Source organism: Equus caballus, chromosome 4 (assembly GCF_041296265.1).
Source record: "Equus caballus isolate H_3958 breed thoroughbred chromosome 4, TB-T2T, whole genome shotgun sequence".
Classification (NCBI taxonomy): Eukaryota; Metazoa; Chordata; class Mammalia; order Perissodactyla; family Equidae; genus Equus; species Equus caballus.
The window spans coordinates 3,538,249-3,557,227 of record NC_091687.1 but is presented as its reverse complement, the minus strand read 5'-3'; the positions used below and the strand labels follow the sequence as shown (position 1 = coordinate 3,557,227).

Genomic DNA, 18,979 nt, shown 5'->3' with positions numbered 1-18,979 from the left:
GTGGCTGTATAGAACACCCGCAGAAACTGCCCACTGAAGGGCGAGGAAACTGGGAGATTTGTCTACCAACTTCCATCCCTTGCTGCTCCGAGGGAGGTGAGCTCCTGGCACTTCTAGCTTGCCCTTTGAGAAGCCAAGCCAGCTCCTACGGCCAGAGAAAGCCCTCAGGCCGAGGCACACCGGTGCTGTTGGTATGTGTGGTAACCGTCCACCAAAACCATAAGTGATTCCCAGAGTGGGCCAAAGGGATTTTGGTGGGACGCTGACATTCTCTGCTACAGGACACTCCTGTGGGACTCTCCCCTCCCCTCCTCTCTTCACCACTCAGAAGTATAGGTTCTAGGACAACCCCAGCCTCATCCACTGAGACTTCTGTCTTTCCTTCTCACCTCTTCCTCCTACCCCAGGCTACTCACCTTAGCCCACTTCCACGCAGCAGCAGGTCAGAACAGGCTTCCACAGAATAATTCAACAAGGTTTCCCAAGCACCTGCTATGGAGCCATTGGGAATCAAGGGGGAAGGAGAGTAAAGAAAGAAGAGGAAGGGGCTGGCCCCGTGGCAGAGTGGTTAAGTTCGCGCGCTCTGCTGCAGGCAGCCCAATGTTTCATCAGTTTGAATCCTGGGCGCGGACATGGCACTGCTCATCAAACCACACTGAGGCGGCATCCCACATGCCACAGCTAGAAGGACCCACAACTAAGAATATACAACTATGTACCAGGGTCGCTTTGGGGAGAAAAAGGGAAAAAAAATAAAATCTTAAAAAAAAAAAAGAAAGAAAGAAGAGGAAATCTGTTCTGCTGCTACTCCTTACTGCTCCCAAGCCTCTCTCTTTCTTTTGCACACGTCCTGCCTTGGAGCCTTGCATGATGTCTTCATCACAAGCCAAGGAGAGACAGCAATAGACAGAAACTCCATCCTGCAAGTCCCCAGCCATCCTCTCCCCCAATCTCCGACCATTACCCTCCTTCTGATCTTGCCCAGAGTCATTTGGCCGCTTTGAGGATGGGAAGGTGGGGCAAGAGGAATGACTAGGAGAAGAGCAGAGCTGCATCCCTGTGCACCCTACACTTACACCCCACCCCGTACTTCCTCAGCTCTATCCAGGCTCCGAACCACCCTCCAGAGCCCACGGCTTTGGCTCCTCCTCCTCCTCCCTAGCCCCAAGCTAAATCCTCATCCTCGCCCCTAATGGAGACTCCATTTCCCACAGCTGGTCCTGCCTGCCAGTGTGTACACATGGTTCTCAAGACTCTGGGACTTGGAGGATGTGGGTGGAAAGTGTGCGGTAATCTTTTTCAACATACTGCACACGGCTTAACTGGGAAAAAACTCCGTGCAGTTCTCAGGGAATCCCTTTGAGCCTCGCTGCAGATACAGAGTTATTGCAACATCTCACCTCTGGATGGCTCCCGTCCAGAACTCCGTAGAGCCTGGCGGATGCTGACTTGGCTGCTTCCTCGCCTGGCCCACAACTCAGTTCCCTGGGCCCCAGTGACAGACAGCAATGCAGGACCAAAATGGGCATTGTTTCCTCCTGCTTCCAGGTTGGGTTGCAAAACCATTCCTTCCCTTCTGCTACCCGCATTTTATGTTCTCTTGACCCCTAAGTTCCCCCTCTTGTTACAAATACCCACCACTCTCTGCACTCCTACTGCCTGGAGAGTGGGAGAGGCATGAAGTAGCCTCTCCACTCTTGTTGCCGGGGCTGCAGCAGGGCAGATAAGGCGGGGAATGCTGAGCTGAAACTGCACGAGCTTTCCATGGAAACCGTGTTAGAAGAGTCATTAAGTTCTCTTCTGCTGACACTGTATTTCAAGTCCATGTGGGTAAATTACTGTTTGTGTTCTGGCTGGAGCCCTAGTCACCTCGTCCACCTCCTTTCTGGGAGGAAACAGGTACTGTGGCCCAAGCCAATGCCTTACAGTTCCACTGTTGAAGACTCATATTAAGGAGATCAGATAACCTAAGATCTACAAAGTATATTAGCATACAAGGAAATTGCATTGTAAGAGATAACTCCAGCTTTCGTTAATGAAAATTATATGTGTGATCGTTGTAGCTGTTGTTGCTGTTTGGTACCTAACGTAGTGCCTGGAACACTTTATGTCCCAAAAAAATGTTTCTCTGAATGCTGTTGAGCAAATGACATCTGGGAAATGGATGGGAAAATGGGTGGAGCTGGTAATTTCAGTTGAGACAGGCTTGATCAAGTCATTGGGCATCTCTGCAAATGAGCTGAAACCTAAAGATTTCTCCTGGTGAGGAAACTTGGTGGGGAGAGTGCACCAAAAGAGACTACTGGCTTTAAAACAGAAAATGGCATGGTTCTTGCTTCTGAATAGGAGAGATAGCTAATGTGAGGCAACTGGGTTTTGAGAAAGATGAATCCAGTCTGCTGGTAAGGCTGGAGCTGATGCTAGCTTGCAGCATATGTGAGTGGGTTCTAGATGATACTGGAGATTCCATCAAGTCCAATTTCTATGTCCATTCAAATCTGCTTCTAGCCAGATCCTAACCCTTCTCCCTAGATAGGGACATGGCCCTAGAATACAATTGGGGTTGGAGAAATCCCCCTCTACTATGACGTTCAAGTCTAGCTCTATCCAGGCATTGAAATTAGGATCAGAAAACTGTAAATTAATTTATGTCCATAATTTTATAGAGGAATTATTCTTCCTAGTTTCCTAGTAAAGCGTCATTCAAAAACTTTCTGTCTTTTCTTAGTTCACTAAGGAGGACAAGATTTTCCTACAATCAGGTCACGAGAATTCAAGAATCTGAGAGAGCCAGGGTTGCTGGGGCAGTTGAAGGGAGGACCCACTCTTCTCCTTATTATTCCCCCCACCCCTGGAAGTCATGCTCATTCTTCAAAGACAAGTGCAAATATCACATTCCCATCCAACTTAATCCTTTCTCTATCATCTCCCACCATCTTGATCTAGATGCTAGTGGTAGCTCAGGTTGCCTGGTATTCCAGCTACCTATTTACATCTGTCCCTCTCTGCTAGATTTTGAGCCCCATTTGTCTCCAGCACCTGGTACAATACTTCGCACAAAGATGTGACTGAATTGAATTGAGCCCAGGAATGGAAGGAGTTGGGAGCAGTGTGGACATGCTCCCTCCTCTCTTCACTATACCCCAACGGGAGCCGCTGAGGGTATTGAAGGTATACACTTCTCATCTTGCGAATCTCTCTTTTCATGGAACCAGCACGCAAGAGTCAGAGGTCCAGCTGCTACAGGATGCCAAACGTTTCACAGAGCAAATACAACAGCAGCAGTTTCACCTGCAGCAAGCTGACAATTTCCCAGAGGCGTTCACCACCGAGGTCTCCAAGATGCGAGAGCAGCTTCTCAAGTATCAAAATGAATACAATGCGGTGAAGGAAAGAGAGTTCCATAATCAGTACAGATTAAATAGGTAAGTACACAACTCTCTCAAGCACTCTGAAAACAGATATGAGTGAAGCTGCTTCCACGTAAACAGAATTAGACTAAATCAGGAAAGAATTTTAAGGCCGATGAGTATGAGGTAGTGATGTGAAGATGATTACAAGCCTAGTTCTTTCCTTGATTTCCTAGAACGAGCAGTCTCTGAACAGGAAGGTTACACCACTTCTAGAAAAGAGTTCAGGACAGGGAGACACTCGGGGGGGGGTGGGGGGGGGGACGAGATTCCTGCTGTGTTTCCAACGTGTCAGGAAAGCCGTAAGCATTGGGAGCCGCAGCCAAAGCACGCACCCCAGGGAACAAGGTCTTGGCACACGCTCTCGCCCACTCTGGCCCTGACGGTGGCCCCTTGTCCTTTTTGCAGTACCAGATCATTGTCTCCATGGCAAGTTCCCACAAAGGCTTTCCAAACAATCCTGGGGAGCTAACGGTCACATCTGGCTTACTCTGTTCTTCCAAGAGAGGAACGGGGACCGCATCTCCAACCTGTTCTCCTCTTACTAAACTGTTCCGTATGATCAAGACACTTAGAGCCTTTTGGAAGACACATTCACTTGTCCAAATTGACAGAATGTTGTTCAGTGAACTAAAGCTGAAATGTGTTGCTAGAAGGGCCAAGCTTATTTCTAAAATCTCCTCTAACATTCCTCCTGTGCAAGGAGCAAGTCAGCGGAAGGGTTTGTTCAGCAAATCACACTCTTTAGATTGAATTTCAAAATGATCGCCACCCAGGTTTTGTGCTTTGGTGAGCTATGTGCTGTGCGAGAAAGCCAAGCCATCTGTCCTAGAATTTGTTACCATTTAAGGTGGCAGAACTTTCTCAGGCTATTTTTAAGAGTAGGTAGATTCCCAACAGAGCGAATATAATTCAGTCCTGCCAAGAGATAAGCAAATGACTTGAGTGACCTTCTGGGGACCTCACAAGCCCTGGGTTTTGAGTCTTCTCTTTGGGGCCTGTTTTTTCAACTGGGGGAAGAAGAAGGCTAGCGAAAACAGGAGAATTATGTTCAGGGGGAAAAAATCTGAGTTCCTTTTTGTCTTTCAATTTAAACTTGTTTCAGGCTCGCCAGTGAGACCTATAAAAAGAAAGCCTAGCTATTTCTGTGCTCTGTAAGCACTCTTTCAGTTGAGAAAATAATGAAATTAAAACAATTGGTGGTTGTTCATTAGTGTTGAAAATATGAATGCTTGACATTTCCATGAAAGGGTAAGAGGAACATAAGTCAGTTGATATTTAAATTGTTTAAAATTTCCAAGTATTCCTGCCAAGGGAAAAAAAAAAATCCAACCAGAACTCTGGCCTTTTAGGTATAGACAAGCAAATTGTTCACTGAGTTACTTGGGGTAGGGAGGGGACCGTGCATAGTGGCCACAGTGAACAAGACCATGGAAAACGCACATTTGCAGAAATGTTTAGTGTGTATTCTTTTTGGATTTGTAACACATAATACTTTAGCTTGGGCAGACTCCCTTGCATTTGCAAATATTAGCAGCTCAAGAATTGACAAACTTATTTTCATAAAAATGATGGTGATACCAAAAGAAATACCCGGAAAGAATTATAGGCTGTGTATTTCATTGGTTTAACATATTTAGTATTACATGCTACCAAAACAGATTCAACAATTCCTCCTCAGGAACAAAGTAGATATTTCCATCCCCACATAAAATTAAAGAAACTAAGCCAGTGAGAGAAGACTGTTCATCCAAATATACAGACGATATTTTTCAGATCGGTACAACAAACTCTCATTTTGTTCATGGTCTCAATAATAGATGCCCAAATCACTAGCACTCCTCCACTCATCTTCAGGAACTTCTGAATCATTGGCAACTACTAAGGACAATATATTGTTTATATACTCTAGAGAAAGGACTTTATAATTTGGTTGATTTTCTCATGTTTTCACATAATATGAACTCTTTAGTAAATGCTAATGTTAATTATAATTACGTGTTCGGTTAATAATTAAATCTGTTACAGTGGTTTCGGTTCTTGGATTAATATTCCCTGATGACCTCAGGAAAGAATATGTAACCTACTTAAGTGAGTTAAATAAATACATTATAAATAAGTAATGAAGTGATGAAATAGGTCCCGTTGAGAACTTAGCTTTGAAACAAAGTAGAAGTCTTTATCTTTCTAAAAACTTTCCTTGAAAAGATTCTCCAATATTCTTTTCAACTTTTTTCTTGCCTTCACTTGGTTGCCTGTTCTGGGCTTCTGCTTTCCAGTAATTTGTAAGATTTGGGCAGCAAATAAATTTTGTCTCTCATGCTGAATCTGATGCATTCTGACAAGTCTCCATCAGCTGGGGAAACTAGGCCACGGCCGTCAGTGCTGCCGCTCGCGGGTGTGGACGTGGAGAGTGGAAGCACTCGTGCTGCACCTGTGCAGGACTGTCCCGAAGTGACCCAGGCTTCGGTGACCGTTCACTCTTCCTAGCTGGTCCCTGCCGTCCCTGCTGGTGCTCACCCAGGGTTAGTGGTTGTTTTCCGTTCTTAGTCCAGTAATAACAGCAAAGTTGGAACCAAGAAACAAACAGATCTGGTAAGAGCGGAACAAAGGGATTATTTTAGCAATGCATCCAGAATTCCAGTATGACAGAGGGGCATACAGGTCACCAGGATTAGCGGTAAGGAAGAACTCTCAGCTGGAACAGATTTTACCTCCTAAACATTTTTTTAAATCTTTCCGGCTCCCCCTCTGGCAACCAAGAACAGAAAGAGCTCAGACCAGGTTTGCAGAGTGCAGGCCTCATAACTGAAAGAGAAGCACCTGAGACACCTGCTCACATCGCGGATCCAACCCTAAAGCTAATGATTCCAGTTTCCCTCCAAGCCTCCCCACCACGGCGACGTTTGAAGTTTTCACGAGCTTCCCATGAGGTTTGATTCCCGTCACAGTTTGAGAACTGTTGCTGCCCACAGTGGTTCTCAGCCCTGACACGTGATAGAATCCTCTGAGTCTTCTCCCCGGGCTCGTCAGGCTGGGCTTGAGCTCCAGAGACAGGAGCTCACAGCCTCCCACAGTAGCCACTCCAGCTCTGGGCAGCCTGACTCTTAGCTGGTTATTGCTTGCGTTGGTTCAGAAATCTACCTTCTTACAGCTTCCACCCATTCAGACTGGCACTATTCCTGATGGTGAGCGACACCTCTTGCGTGTGCACCTCCCTGCATTGTCTCTTCGCCCACAAGTCCTTAAAACCAAAAGCCTTTGATGGTGTGGTTTCAGTTAGGACTCTCTAGCTGCAGAGGAGAAATGAATCCTGAGGAACTTTGACACTGAAGCACCCTTTGGTCAGGAAAGCTGAAAATGTCAGACAGATTTCAATTTTAATGTCACTTTAAAAGGTTAGGAGTTACATATCATGAGACACAATTTTTTTTTTTTTTTAATCCCAGCAATGCCACACAAAAATGAGAATCCAAAAGGAGAAAAAAATATAATGCATAAAGATTATTATTTATGAAAGTGAAAACTTGAAAGCAATCTAAAGCTAAAAAATAGTGGGGCTGGTGGCATAGTGAAGTTCACGCACTCCTCTTTGGCAGCCCAGGGTTCACAGGTTCGGATCCCGGGTGTGGACCTACACACTGCTCATCAGGCCATGCTGTGGTCATGTCCCACATACAAAATAAAGACAGACAAGCACAGATGTTAGCTCAGCGACCATCTTCCTCAAGCAAAAAGAGGAAGATTGGCAACAGATGTTAGCTCAGGGCCAGTCTTCCTCACCAAAACTAACTAAATAAATAGTGGAATATTTAAATAATAATATATCCCAGAGGCAGCTTGATATTGAAAAGTGCCCTGGAACCAGATAGAGCTGGGTCTGAACATCGGTTCAGCCTTGGCCACGTGACTTTCGGAAAGGTGCTAACCTCCTCTGCTGCTTCATCTGTACAGTGAAGACAACAAGACCTGCTTAGCAGGGTCCTGACATTTAGAAACAATGCATATAAAGTACCTGGCATATAGTAGGCTCAGTAGATGATAGATAATATTTAGGATATGTTATTATGGTACATCTACCCACTAGAAAACCTCGAAACCAACTATTAAGTTATTAATTATGAAATCTGTTTTGTAATTGGGAAAATATTTTAATTACGTGTTGCATAAAAATGGATTCCTATATACACATTTAATATAATTTTATTAAAAGATACAAGGAAAATAAAAATGACCAACTGTGGCATGATGGGGTGCAAATATGAATCATATATTTCTCTATAAATAGAAAAGTATGCATCTTTTAAAGGAAAAAAGTCAATCAGAGTTTCTTAATAAAAAAGAGAGAAATGCATGATAGAAATGTAATTAGTTTTTAAAATCCTAAAGAATGAGCCATTTTCTTTGTTTAAAGAGAAGATCATCTTATATTGATTTAAAGAAAAGACTGAGACTTCTCTTGTGGGAGAGCTTCATGTCACCATTTTGAAACTCGCTCAGGTGGCCTTTACAACCAGAAGACGGCAGCACACTACCACCCCCTGGTGGCAGCATGGGGGAGGCGTAGGATCTATAGCTTGGAAGTAAAATATCGTCAATTTATATGCAAGCTCTGAAAGCAAAGGCTTAAGTATTCAAAGCTCTGAAAAATTCACCTTCAGCTTGAGGCCCGGACAGCTAGCCTATATTAAATTCCATGTGGCACATACTTATTACACTAACCTTAGTTTACATTATTACAAATAAAATTTCATAAAAATAAAACCAGGTGTGCGTGCTCCATGTTCCCAGACTTACTGGACAGTGGGATCTGCTTATTTGATGGACCCAGTGGAAGCTGTTGCAGTGATCCAGGCAGCCACTAGTTCACTGCAAATACTATAAAGAAGAAAAGGCCCAGGGCCTGCCTGGAAGGAGCCAGCGTCTAGTGGGGGAGGTCGTGATGAGATAACTGCCTGGTGGGTGTGTGTACTCAGCATTGTGGGATGGGGAGGGAGCACCTAAATGGGCCTGGGGGAGCCCCTGAGGCCATCTCACAGAATGGACACCAGGCTGCCTGGCAAGCAAGCATGGGGAGCACATTCTGAAAGAGAAAATAGACAGTTATTACTACAGAAATAGCTTACTCTTTTGTTCTTTGTCAACCTTGTGGTTTTTGTTTTTGTTTTGTTTTTGCAGCTTAACAGAAGAAAAAAACCTCATAATAAAGGAATTCGAGAAGATACCTAAGCCAGGGGTAAGTCTTAGATAGTCTAGAGATTGTTAAATACAGCTGGATTCAAACATCCCTTTTGATAATCTTAATGTTTATCACAACAACCATCCCCTAAAACATTTGAAAGATCCCAAAGCCTTACTTACGGCTGATGCTGAAATGAATATCTCCATGACTTCTGGAGTCAGCCTGAGTGGTACCTATTACAGGCTTTAGCTGTCTGGCATCTAGTTTAGGCTGTGTTTAGTTGGACAATATCTGCTTTGTTTCCAGAAGAAAAAGGGATTTTGTGGTTGGCACTTAAAAATGTTATTTTTATGGGCGCACCTCAGACTCTGCTCTGAAGGAAGAAGGAGATTATGGAGGACCCGGGAGCTGTGACAATAATGGAGTGAGATGAATGCTAGTGTGGCCTGTTGCTTTCAATTTCATTGCTTCATAGACTTGGGGTGTTTGGCACAGCCGACACAAAATTCCTCCACTATCTTTATTATAGTTGACATGGGCCTTCTCTTGGCAATTTTGCAATTTGCTTTTCAAATAAAACATGTTAATAGTAAAAACAAAACATTTTTTGCTGTGGCTATTACTTCGTAGCGTGCTGAACGTCTCAAGCTTATTACAAGGAGTTTTTATGAAGATGTATCACTTATCTGTTCCTGCATAGCAAATGGCCCCCAAACTTAGTGGCTTGAAACATCAATTATTTCTCGTTCTTCGCGGTTCTGAATTCTGGTCTGAGCTGGCTCAGTTGGGGCTGAGTGCTCCAGCATGGCTTCACGTGTGTCAGCCAGTTGGCAGGCTAGTCGGTCTAAGGTCACACGTCACTGTTAGTCACATGACGGTGGAAGGGTTTCCAGCCTCAAGAAAGAGACAAACAGCCTCAAGAGAGTGCAGCCCCAACACACAAGCACTTTTCAAGCTTCTCCTTAAATCATTTTTGGAATATTTCATTAGTCAAAGCAAGTCACACAGCCAAGTCTAGAAGCAAAGGGTGGAAAATAGCCCTACCTCTTAATGGGAAGAATGACAAAGACATACAGGAATAGGAGGAGTTTGTGTCCATTTTTTGTGACCTAGCATACAAAGTAAATAGGAAGATCATCATACTTGGCATTGCCTCCACCTTCTTAATGGGTATATTTCAAAAGCATGTTGTTGGGGTTTTAATTCCCAGGCACAAAAACGTGCTTAGCATAGAGTAAAATACTATTTTATATATATGTATATATATAAAATATATATATATGAATATATAGTATATATGTATATAGACAATTGTATATGTGTCATATATAATATATGCTATTACGTAAGTACACCTAACCACCATTTAGAACACAGATTTTGTGGGAAGAAGGATTTTGAATTTCAGTTCCAGATCATGGGAACTAATTTTACCCTCTCCCAGGAGCAGAGGAGGAGGAAGAAGTGCACAAAGCCCAGAGCAGGTTCAATGGCTCCATCCACTCTGTCATTAGTAAGGTGCACACTTGCCAAGTGTGAGGAGGTTTCTCTCTCTCAAGTCAAACATCCTCAAATAATTAATCATGGGAAACAAAGGTGTGTTATGAGTCTAGAGGAGAGGGCATTTGGGGAGAATGTATGTGAATTGTCAATAAGAAAGTAGGAGATTAAGAAGTGCAAAGGGTCAGGAATTCCAAGTATGAACTCCCTAATCTTTGATTCTCTTCTGTGACTCCGGTTAACCATAAACCAGATAATCAAAGATTATTTGCCTCTGATTTTGTCAAATCACAAAGCTACTAGAAAATGGGCTGGGAATTTCCACTAAAGCTCTTCGGTATGAAATAAAAATTAACTCAAAAGAAAAAAAAAGAAAACATTTAGAATACAGGAGGACAGAAAAGAGCACTAGTAAAAAATGAGTTTGAATTTAATGTAAAATGCTTAATACATGCAGTACAACTGTCATGCCTTTAATGAAGATGTCAGAAATCATAAACTGCATTTAAATTTGTAAGAAATTATTCACGAAGCTCAAAAAATATAATCAAAATGGTGAGTAAAATTATTTTTAATTCGAATTTTAGGTAGACAGATGTTTACTCAGACTCTGTATAACCTGGTGATTTTCATGACTTTTAAAGGAAATGGAGAAGAAGATGAGAGTGTTGAAAGAAAGCACTGAGGAATTACGGAAGGAAATAATGCAGAAGAAATTAGAAATTAAAAACTTACGGGAAGATTTGACATCGAAGCAAAAGCAATTAGTAAAGGAGCAGAAGGAACTAGAAGAATTGTTAGAGTATCAGGTCAACCTAAAGGTGTGCTATGTGCAGTTCGTAAATGTTTAAAAATCGTGCCCGCGAGGACATAAAAGTGCGTGGGCGTCAAGAGGGACTGCTCACTCACTCTTTTTTTTGATAAACAGAGCTCTCATCACACAAACTGAAATCCTCAGCACAGTGATTGAACCAACCAAACCCAGCCTGGGCTCTGGCAACTCACAAAGGACTTTAGAGCATTTGGTAGAATCTCTCCAATTTGGAGCCCTAAGCTGGGGGGAAGGCCTCTCATCTCTCTAGACCTCATCACACATTTTTCACTGTTAGAAACGAGTGTCACAAAGACAATCACTTTCTTGAAGAACAACCAAATGTCCTAACCTCTTCTGTATGTTTTTAGAACTTTATCCTTGTCTGTTCGATTCTACTCCACTTCCCTCCCACCATGAAAGTGATGAAGAGCTTCTGTTTATGTTTTAGGAGATAATTAAAATTCATTTTATTTTGAAAAACATATAATAACTCTCAAGACAACTTAAATAACAAAGAGTTATTTTTAAAAATAACATCTGAGATCATTGTCTTAGAGGACAACTATGATACCCTTTGACCTCTTTTTCCTTAAGAGTCTTAGAGCATGGGGCCAGCTGGTGGTGTAGCGGTTAAGTTCGCATGCTCCGCTTTGGCAGCCAAGAGTTCTAGGGTTTGGATCCAGGCACGGACCTACACACCACTTATGAAGCCATGCTGTGGTGGGGTCCCACATACGAAAAATAGAGGTGGACTGGCACAGATGTTAGCTCAAGGCCAATCTTCCTCATCACACACAAAAAAAAGGCTTTTAGAACAGTTGGCCAAGATGTACCCAGCTGCTACCTGGAACATAGAAACTGAGCAAAGATGGATTTACAAGGAATCTGATGAAGTGAAAGCTTCAGGCCCCTTACCTGCATGAATCTCTTCCAAGGCCCTGTACCTAATTTAGCATTTGTAATTTTTTTATTCTTTTCCTTAAAGAGAACCCTCCAATTGTATAAGTTTCAGCCTCACAAAATTTGGATCTGCCCCAGGACTGAGCAGGACCCCAGGGAGAAATGCACCACGCTTCAGTGATGTGTTCAACCTCCACACATATGTGTTACCCCAGCCCCCAAAGTCCAGGGTGATCCTCGGGCAGAAAGGGGCTCTTCTCATATTCCTTGCCACTCACATAATACCCTTGAAGCTAAGACGGAAGCTTCCGTGAATCCATAGAGCAGAGTGGAAAGTGGCATAGGACAAAGTTTGCTTTTGATCTTGGCCTTGCCAGTTACTAGCTGCATGACTTGGGGAAGTTATTTAACTTCTCTGAGCGTGAATCTTAGGCAGGGTTCCCAGATCACTGGATTAAGACCAGCATTCATTGAGGGAGAGCTCTAAGGAGAATCCGATAGGGCAGTGAGGGAAGCAGCAGAGAGCTGGGGAAGAAGCTGGGCCAAAATATGGTTTCAGGAGAACTCTAGACTCGGGCTGATCTGGTGGGGAACTCTAGACCATGAGCTGCACCGTAGACGCTGTTCCGCTCAGAGGCGGGGAGGGTGGCTGTTCTATCACCACAACCGTTAGGTTAGTCGTTGGACGGAAGCTACTCGCCTCTTCTCCCCTGCCCTCCCTCCACCTCCCTGACAAGGCAGCTCTGCTCAGCCGGTGGCAGTCCTGAGAGGGGAAGCACGTGAGCTGTTGGCAGCAGGCCTGCTCTCCCTGAGGGATGGATGTGCCTCCGCGAAGGGACTCTGAGCAGGGCACCATCAGGCTTTGTTCCACTCAGTTACCTCCTCTTTAAAACTGCTAACAACCATGAGCAAGGTCATTGCAGCCTTCAAAGGAACAATGAAAGGGCCCTGCACGGTCCAGGCCAGACAGTGCGAATTCCACACATCGTAATTCTCGTCTCTCTCCTATTTAACTTGCTTGTCTTAACTGTTTCTGCTCCAAGACTACATAATTTAACATGGTTCCATCTTTCTACTAGGATGAAGTGGTCCACCACCAAACCATTCCTGTACAAATTGGAAAAGAGATAGAAAAAACAACACGCAAAAAAGTGTATGGTTTAGTATTTTTATTTTTAATCCCTCCCAGCCCACTCTCCCCCAAGTTATGTATGCATGCTAAAACAAGAAGACTAACCCCTGAATGCATTAAACTACTGTTAGAATTTTAGAAATACCTGCATTTGGCTCTGTCTAGAATTTGTGTATCACGTTCATTAAAAGAAAGTAGTGCTGCATATTACTATCGTTCATAACACTTATTCGTGTCTTAATTTGGGGACAACATTCTCTTTCCAATTTATAAATCTTGTCTTTATGGAGAACTCCAGTTGACTTTAACAGAGCTGTGCAAGGGATAAATTATTTGGACTGTGTAGGATTTCATGGTCTAGAGCTATGTCAGCGAGCCAGAAGCCTAAAGCCCAAATGTTGTCACTCTTCCTTTTCTGCCTATTCACATGCGTGACACCCCCAGACATTCAGAGTGGATTTGGAGGCAGAAATCACTGAGGAAATTCTCAAAGATTAGAGGAACCAAAAAAGGTAAAGATGAGTGAAGCTACCAACATTCTGGAGAAATAATATGGTTGCTCTGGTGGCTGAACTTAAGAGAGAGAAAAGAGGTGGGAACCAGTAGAGGTTCTAAGAGCCACGCCCAGCAGCACCAAAGTCAAGAAATTGGGGTCAGTCCAGGGAGGCTGGTCAGGAGAGGGTAGAATCGTAGGAGATGGTAGCAGTCGGGGTCTGGGGAGAAAGTGGGGATGCTGGGCGAATCCCTGCCCTCAGTGGCAACCAGTGGAGATGCCCTGTAAGCTCCACTCTTCCGCGCTCTTCCCCCAACTTCTGAGATCACTGAATTTATGACTAGCTCTGCTGTTGTCTGGTCAGGAAGCAAGAGTGGGTAAAGATGGCATGGCCTCAAAGTAAGGCAGACGTGTGTGTGTGTGTGTGTGTGTGCGCACACACTTATGTATGTATGTATGTATCTGTGTTTAAGTGCATATGTCTGTGTGTATGTCTCCCCCGCAGAGAAATGGAAAAGAAAAAACTTGTCTTAGAACGTGAACTCAAAGAGCTAAATGACTCCCTAAAGAAAGTTGAAAACAAAATTAATGCTGCAATGGAAGAGAAGGAGGAAGTAATAAAGGAAGTTGAAGGCAAACGAGCTTTACTCGAAGTCAAAGAGCGAGAATATAACCAATTGGTCAAGCTATTGGAATTAACCAGAGAGAGTGAAGCAACTTCAGTAACTGAGAGGTTAGTTATATTTATGTGTGTCTGTCATCTAAATTTTTCTTAGATTTCTATTTGAGGATTCAAAACATAATCTCAAATAGATTTATGTTGATTCCGCAAACAGTTTATAGAACTTTAAATCAATTTTTACTATTAATAAAAAACATATTATTAAATAAAGCACTTTGAAGTATTTTTTCCAACCCTTACTCATCGTTTTCCTCAATTTCCTGTGACCAAATCTGAAGGACACAATCTGTTGTGTTTTTGTAACTTTCCAAAATGTGCCTCTGGAAAATTCTATCACTGGGGTGTGTTGTAGTTGGGGGATTTTTCCTGCAAATGAATGGTACTGCTGAGGTCATCGTGACTTCTTCCTGGTAGGAGCAATTTCGTGGTGTGAGTCCCTGGGAGAGTGTTAATTGCTATTTTTAAGTAAAATTTCAGGGAAACTGGAATCCTCTGTCTCCATCAATCTCCTATTCCATTTGGGTTTTTTAAAATAAAACTGTGACTAAACGATACCAACTTACAAGCAAAGTTGCTTTGGGCAGTATTTAAAATTTGGTTCTGACGTGAGGATGGTTCTGGATGTGTATGCAGAGCATGCTCTCTCGAAAAACATGAAGGGCAGTTGATGACAAGTCACTTTTCTGTTCTCTCTTTCCCTGGAACAGAGGGATCTTGGATCTCAATTTACGAAACTGTCTCATTGACAAGCAGAACTACCATGATGAACTTTCTCGTAAGCAAAGAGAGAAAGAACGAGATTTTCGAAATTTAAAAAAGATGGAGCTGCTCCTGAAAGTGTCCTCGGACGCACTCACTCAGACACAAGCCCTGCATCGAAGGCTGCTGTTGGAGGTGGGCGTTGCATACCTCTGTCTGATTCTTAAGCTCAGTGCTGTCTGTTTGAAGTAAAAATATTTTAAGAAGTTGTTTTTGCGGTCAATAGAGAAAGAAGAAGAAAGAAAAAGAACAGAGAGAGGGAAATTTTTAAATGCATCAAACCTATTATAAAGGCTATGTCCTATAGTTTTTTCAACCTCTCTTTGCTAGCCCAAGATTAGAGAAATGTCTTGTTTGGATCAGAGATCAGCCTGGCCAGGGGAAACAGGCCATCGGGTCCTGGAAGAGCTGAAGGATTCTCTACAGGTTAGGACCAATGGGAACCACTGTCTTTACCAGTTGAGAGAGTCAGATCCAGAATGGTGCCGTTGTAGATGATAACTGTCAGGGACCAGATCAAATCATGTAAATGTGGGTGCTCAGTCGGCCTGCACCTCTAACCAGCCAAGGGCCATCTGAACCCAATGTCAGGCCACCTAGCTATTTCTGTGCAGTGTCAGAGACGTACTCCAGTCCGAGAATGCTCAAGACAGCTGTTACCTTCTTATACCTCTGAGCTCCCGAGTGAGAGTTTTTGGTCCTGTTGCCTCTGACTCTCCTCTGTCACGTGGCACTCCCTGTGCTAACCAACCAGGCATGGCTGAAGCACAGTGGATCCTCGAGGGGGCTGCATCCTTGTGCCGGAGACTGGGCCAGTGCTTCCTTTGGTGAAAAAGAGACCGCTCTCTGAGTTGAAGCAGCTGGGTATATAGAAACCCTACCCAGACTCTGCAAGGTTGTCATGTTCCGTGATCTTATGGAGGCTCATGACCTCGGAAATTTAAGCAGGAGTTCCCAACTATGGTAGACACTTCTGATCCTAACCCGTACCTAACTCTCCTCTCCGTCTGAGCTTATGGAAAGTTTATACTTCCTCACACCCTTTGCAGTTGAGCAGGGTCATATGACTAATTCTGGCCAATGGATTGTGGGCAGAAGTGACACGTGTCACTTCCAGCCTGGAGCATCTAATGCCAGTGGGAGACCCTCTAGTTCTTTTCCCCCTCCTGTGGCAATTGTGGAAGTACATGATGATATGGAAGTGCTGTAAAATGGAAGCAGCCAGGGATGCTGAGCCAGCAGTGGTCGTGGAGCATCGCCTTGACTGGCCACAAGCTTTGTCAGAGCAGGAAATAAGCTTTCCTGGTTTTGAGCCATGATAGTTGGGGTTGTTTATTTCTGTAGCGTAACATAGCCTATCCTGACTGCCAGATCAACCTTTAGCAAGGTACAAAAATAATTAGTTAGGGCTGTGAGTGTTCCTACTGACTAGGTCCTGGTCTTGCTGTCAGATGGCAGTCATGACATTTTTCTATCTTGATGGGGTGAAATGTGCTTTTTACACTCTTGCAAAACAAATAGAACAGTTACTTATGTTTCTCACATACTTCTAATATTTTTATTACAATTCCAGCAGGTAGATTGATTCTTTTATCACTGTGAAGTCTCTTTAACTCTAGAAATGCTTTTTGCCTTAAAAGTTTACTTCGTCTAATATTAGTACGATATCACTTACACTAGCTTTTTTTGGTTAGATTTTGCATGGTATTTCCTTGCCATCCATTTACTTTCATTCTTTCTGTGTCCTTCTTTATGTGTGTCTTTCATATGTAGCACCTACTTTTTAATATCTGGTCTGAAAATTTCTGTCTTTTAATTTTTGTTTAGTCCAAGAACATTTAATGTAATTGTGGATGCTCTTGGGTTTATGTACACCATATTACTATTGCTTTTCCTGTGCCCCATCTGTTTTATGGTCCATTTTCTTTATCTTTCCTTCTTTTGGATAATCAAAAAGATGAATTGTTCTATTTCTATTCTCTATTGTTCTATTTTCCCCATTTTTGATATGTGTTATTTTCACATTCTCTTTCCATTCTTTGGGTGATTACTCTAAAGATAACAAAATTCATCCTTGACTTATTAGAGTCCAGTATAAATTATACTTTTATGCTTCCTTGACAATGCTAGAACCTTTGAAGACTTTAATTCTATTTACCTTTGCAACTCTTATGCCTTCAAACATATTTTTTAATCCAACTTTTCAAGTTATTCTTGTTGGAAGCATTGGCTTACTGCAGGCTCTTTCGTCTTAGCCCAAAGCCTAGCACATTAGGATGTTAAATTGGAATTTTGGGTAAACACAGACCCTGTGGCCATTCCACCTCAATCATAGTGAGATTTACGGTAAATAGCAAGTAGAACATTTGTTCCAAGTATTGGTGGAAACCTTGATATGATGAATTGGAGGCTCTTAAAACCAGAAAGTCTTGCTTGTATTGATAAAACAATCTCTATTTATTGACCAAATAACCATAAAGAATATTTCTTTAAACAATGATAGGATAAAAATTATCATTACCTTTAATAACCTATTTTGGTGATTCTGGTAGTAAGTAAAGTTAGTCTGTTAAATATGTTTCTAATGCTGAATCAACAAAACATTCCCCTTAAAAGTGAAGAGAAGGTAACCTAAAGAGAAGCACTAAGATAACCTGTCACAAAGAGAAATCCCTCTTAGTGATCTCAAAAACAGTTATACATTGATACAAGTCACCAAATTGGTTCTAAAAGATGACATACTCTAAACAAAATGAAGTTTGTCTCTACAAGAAAATCTGAATTAAGTAAAATAAAAGGGACACATAAGCATAATATAAAATGTAATTCTGCTATTTCTACTTCCAGTTACAACATAAAATATTACAGTGGACCATGGTTCCTGGCATAATAGCCAGAAAAAAATGGATAAACTAAAAATCACATGTTTTTTAAAGACGTATGAGAGTCATGGGAAGTAAATTCCACGAGAGCATAAGCAGAACAGAGATGGGTAGCCTTTTTCCTCCCTGGGACATTTGCCAAGTCTAGGCACGGGCAGGTAGAAGACAGCCTTGCGGTAGAGAGAGAGACTTTACTGGGGTTAGGCAAAACCAGCTGAGCTTTCAATGACCATGTGGGTTAGCATGACAAATTGGAATGTCGGGGGTTTCTTAATCGAAGACATCAACCTCTCATGTATAATACTACACGTTACATATACCTCTGCATTTATTCATGGCTCCTATCGACTTCCATTTGGCCTTGAGGAGAAATACAACTCGAAATCTACACTTTAATACGGTCCTCTCAGTGACTCAGGGGGTTTTGCTCTCACATTCACCATCATGTTTTAAGTGTTGGAATATTATGAATCCGTAAGGTTATCCTCTTTCTAAACAGAAAACCATTCCCAAGTCTGTGACAACAACAAAAACCTCTAAGCAAGTAAATATGACACTTTCTGTATGGTACATGTTGAGCACAGCACTGTGCAGGTTATCAATCCCAAGGGAGCAGAACACCATGCACCACTTAGCAATCCCAGGGGAGGAGGCCCATTGCATCTTGATACTGGAGTCACAAGGGAAAACACAACACAGTCAAGCACTGGATGGAACAACACTTCACTTACGTAGAGAAGAGACAGAGCAAGGTCAGCTTCAGTAGTGGACATTGGTCCCTCGTAGCCAGCGGGTCTCTCCTGGTGGCCAATTCAGGGTGATTGGCCTATGCTCATTCCTGTCATGCCACAGTGGAAGGAACCCTGACCCCTCTCTTGTGGAGCATGAAAGCTGAAAGCCGGGGGTGTGCCTGAGGGCCATTGACACGCATGCTCAAGCAGAACAAAGGAACACTCCTTGTGCCTGAACAGGGAAAGATAGTCCCACAGCAGGTGATACGCCGAGCACAGGCTGTGTGGTGAGGAACGGTTCCAGGCCCAAAGCCCGTTCTTGTGTGGCCAAGTGGGGGTGGAAAGGCTGCATGCAGAAGACTGCCTTTCCCACTAGTACAATTCCCCTTATTTGTAGTTTCCTGGAAGTTTCATCTCTCTTTGCTCTGGTTTAGAATGGATCTGCATTTTTCTCTCTTCATGACTCATTTCCAATGTTCACAGCAATTGGGACA

The 18,979-nt window shown here is 42.9% G+C and overlaps 1 protein-coding gene across 12 annotated transcripts in view; it reads left to right on the top strand.

The window, feature by feature from the left end:
• The window catches only part of CCDC146 (coiled-coil domain containing 146), a 114,917-nt gene that overhangs the window by 72,424 nt on the left and 23,514 nt on the right, over positions 1-18,979 (top strand). For 9 of the 12 annotated variants that reach the window (XM_014738881.3, XM_070264179.1, XM_014738882.3 and 6 more), the window contains 6 exon segments: positions 3,216-3,425; positions 8,589-8,646; positions 10,737-10,913; positions 12,886-12,959; positions 13,937-14,164; positions 14,821-15,007. In XM_014738881.3, the coding sequence (XP_014594367.2) occupies positions 3,216-3,425; positions 8,589-8,646; positions 10,737-10,913; positions 12,886-12,959; positions 13,937-14,164; positions 14,821-15,007 (934 nt within the window). 12 annotated transcript variants of the gene reach the window in all.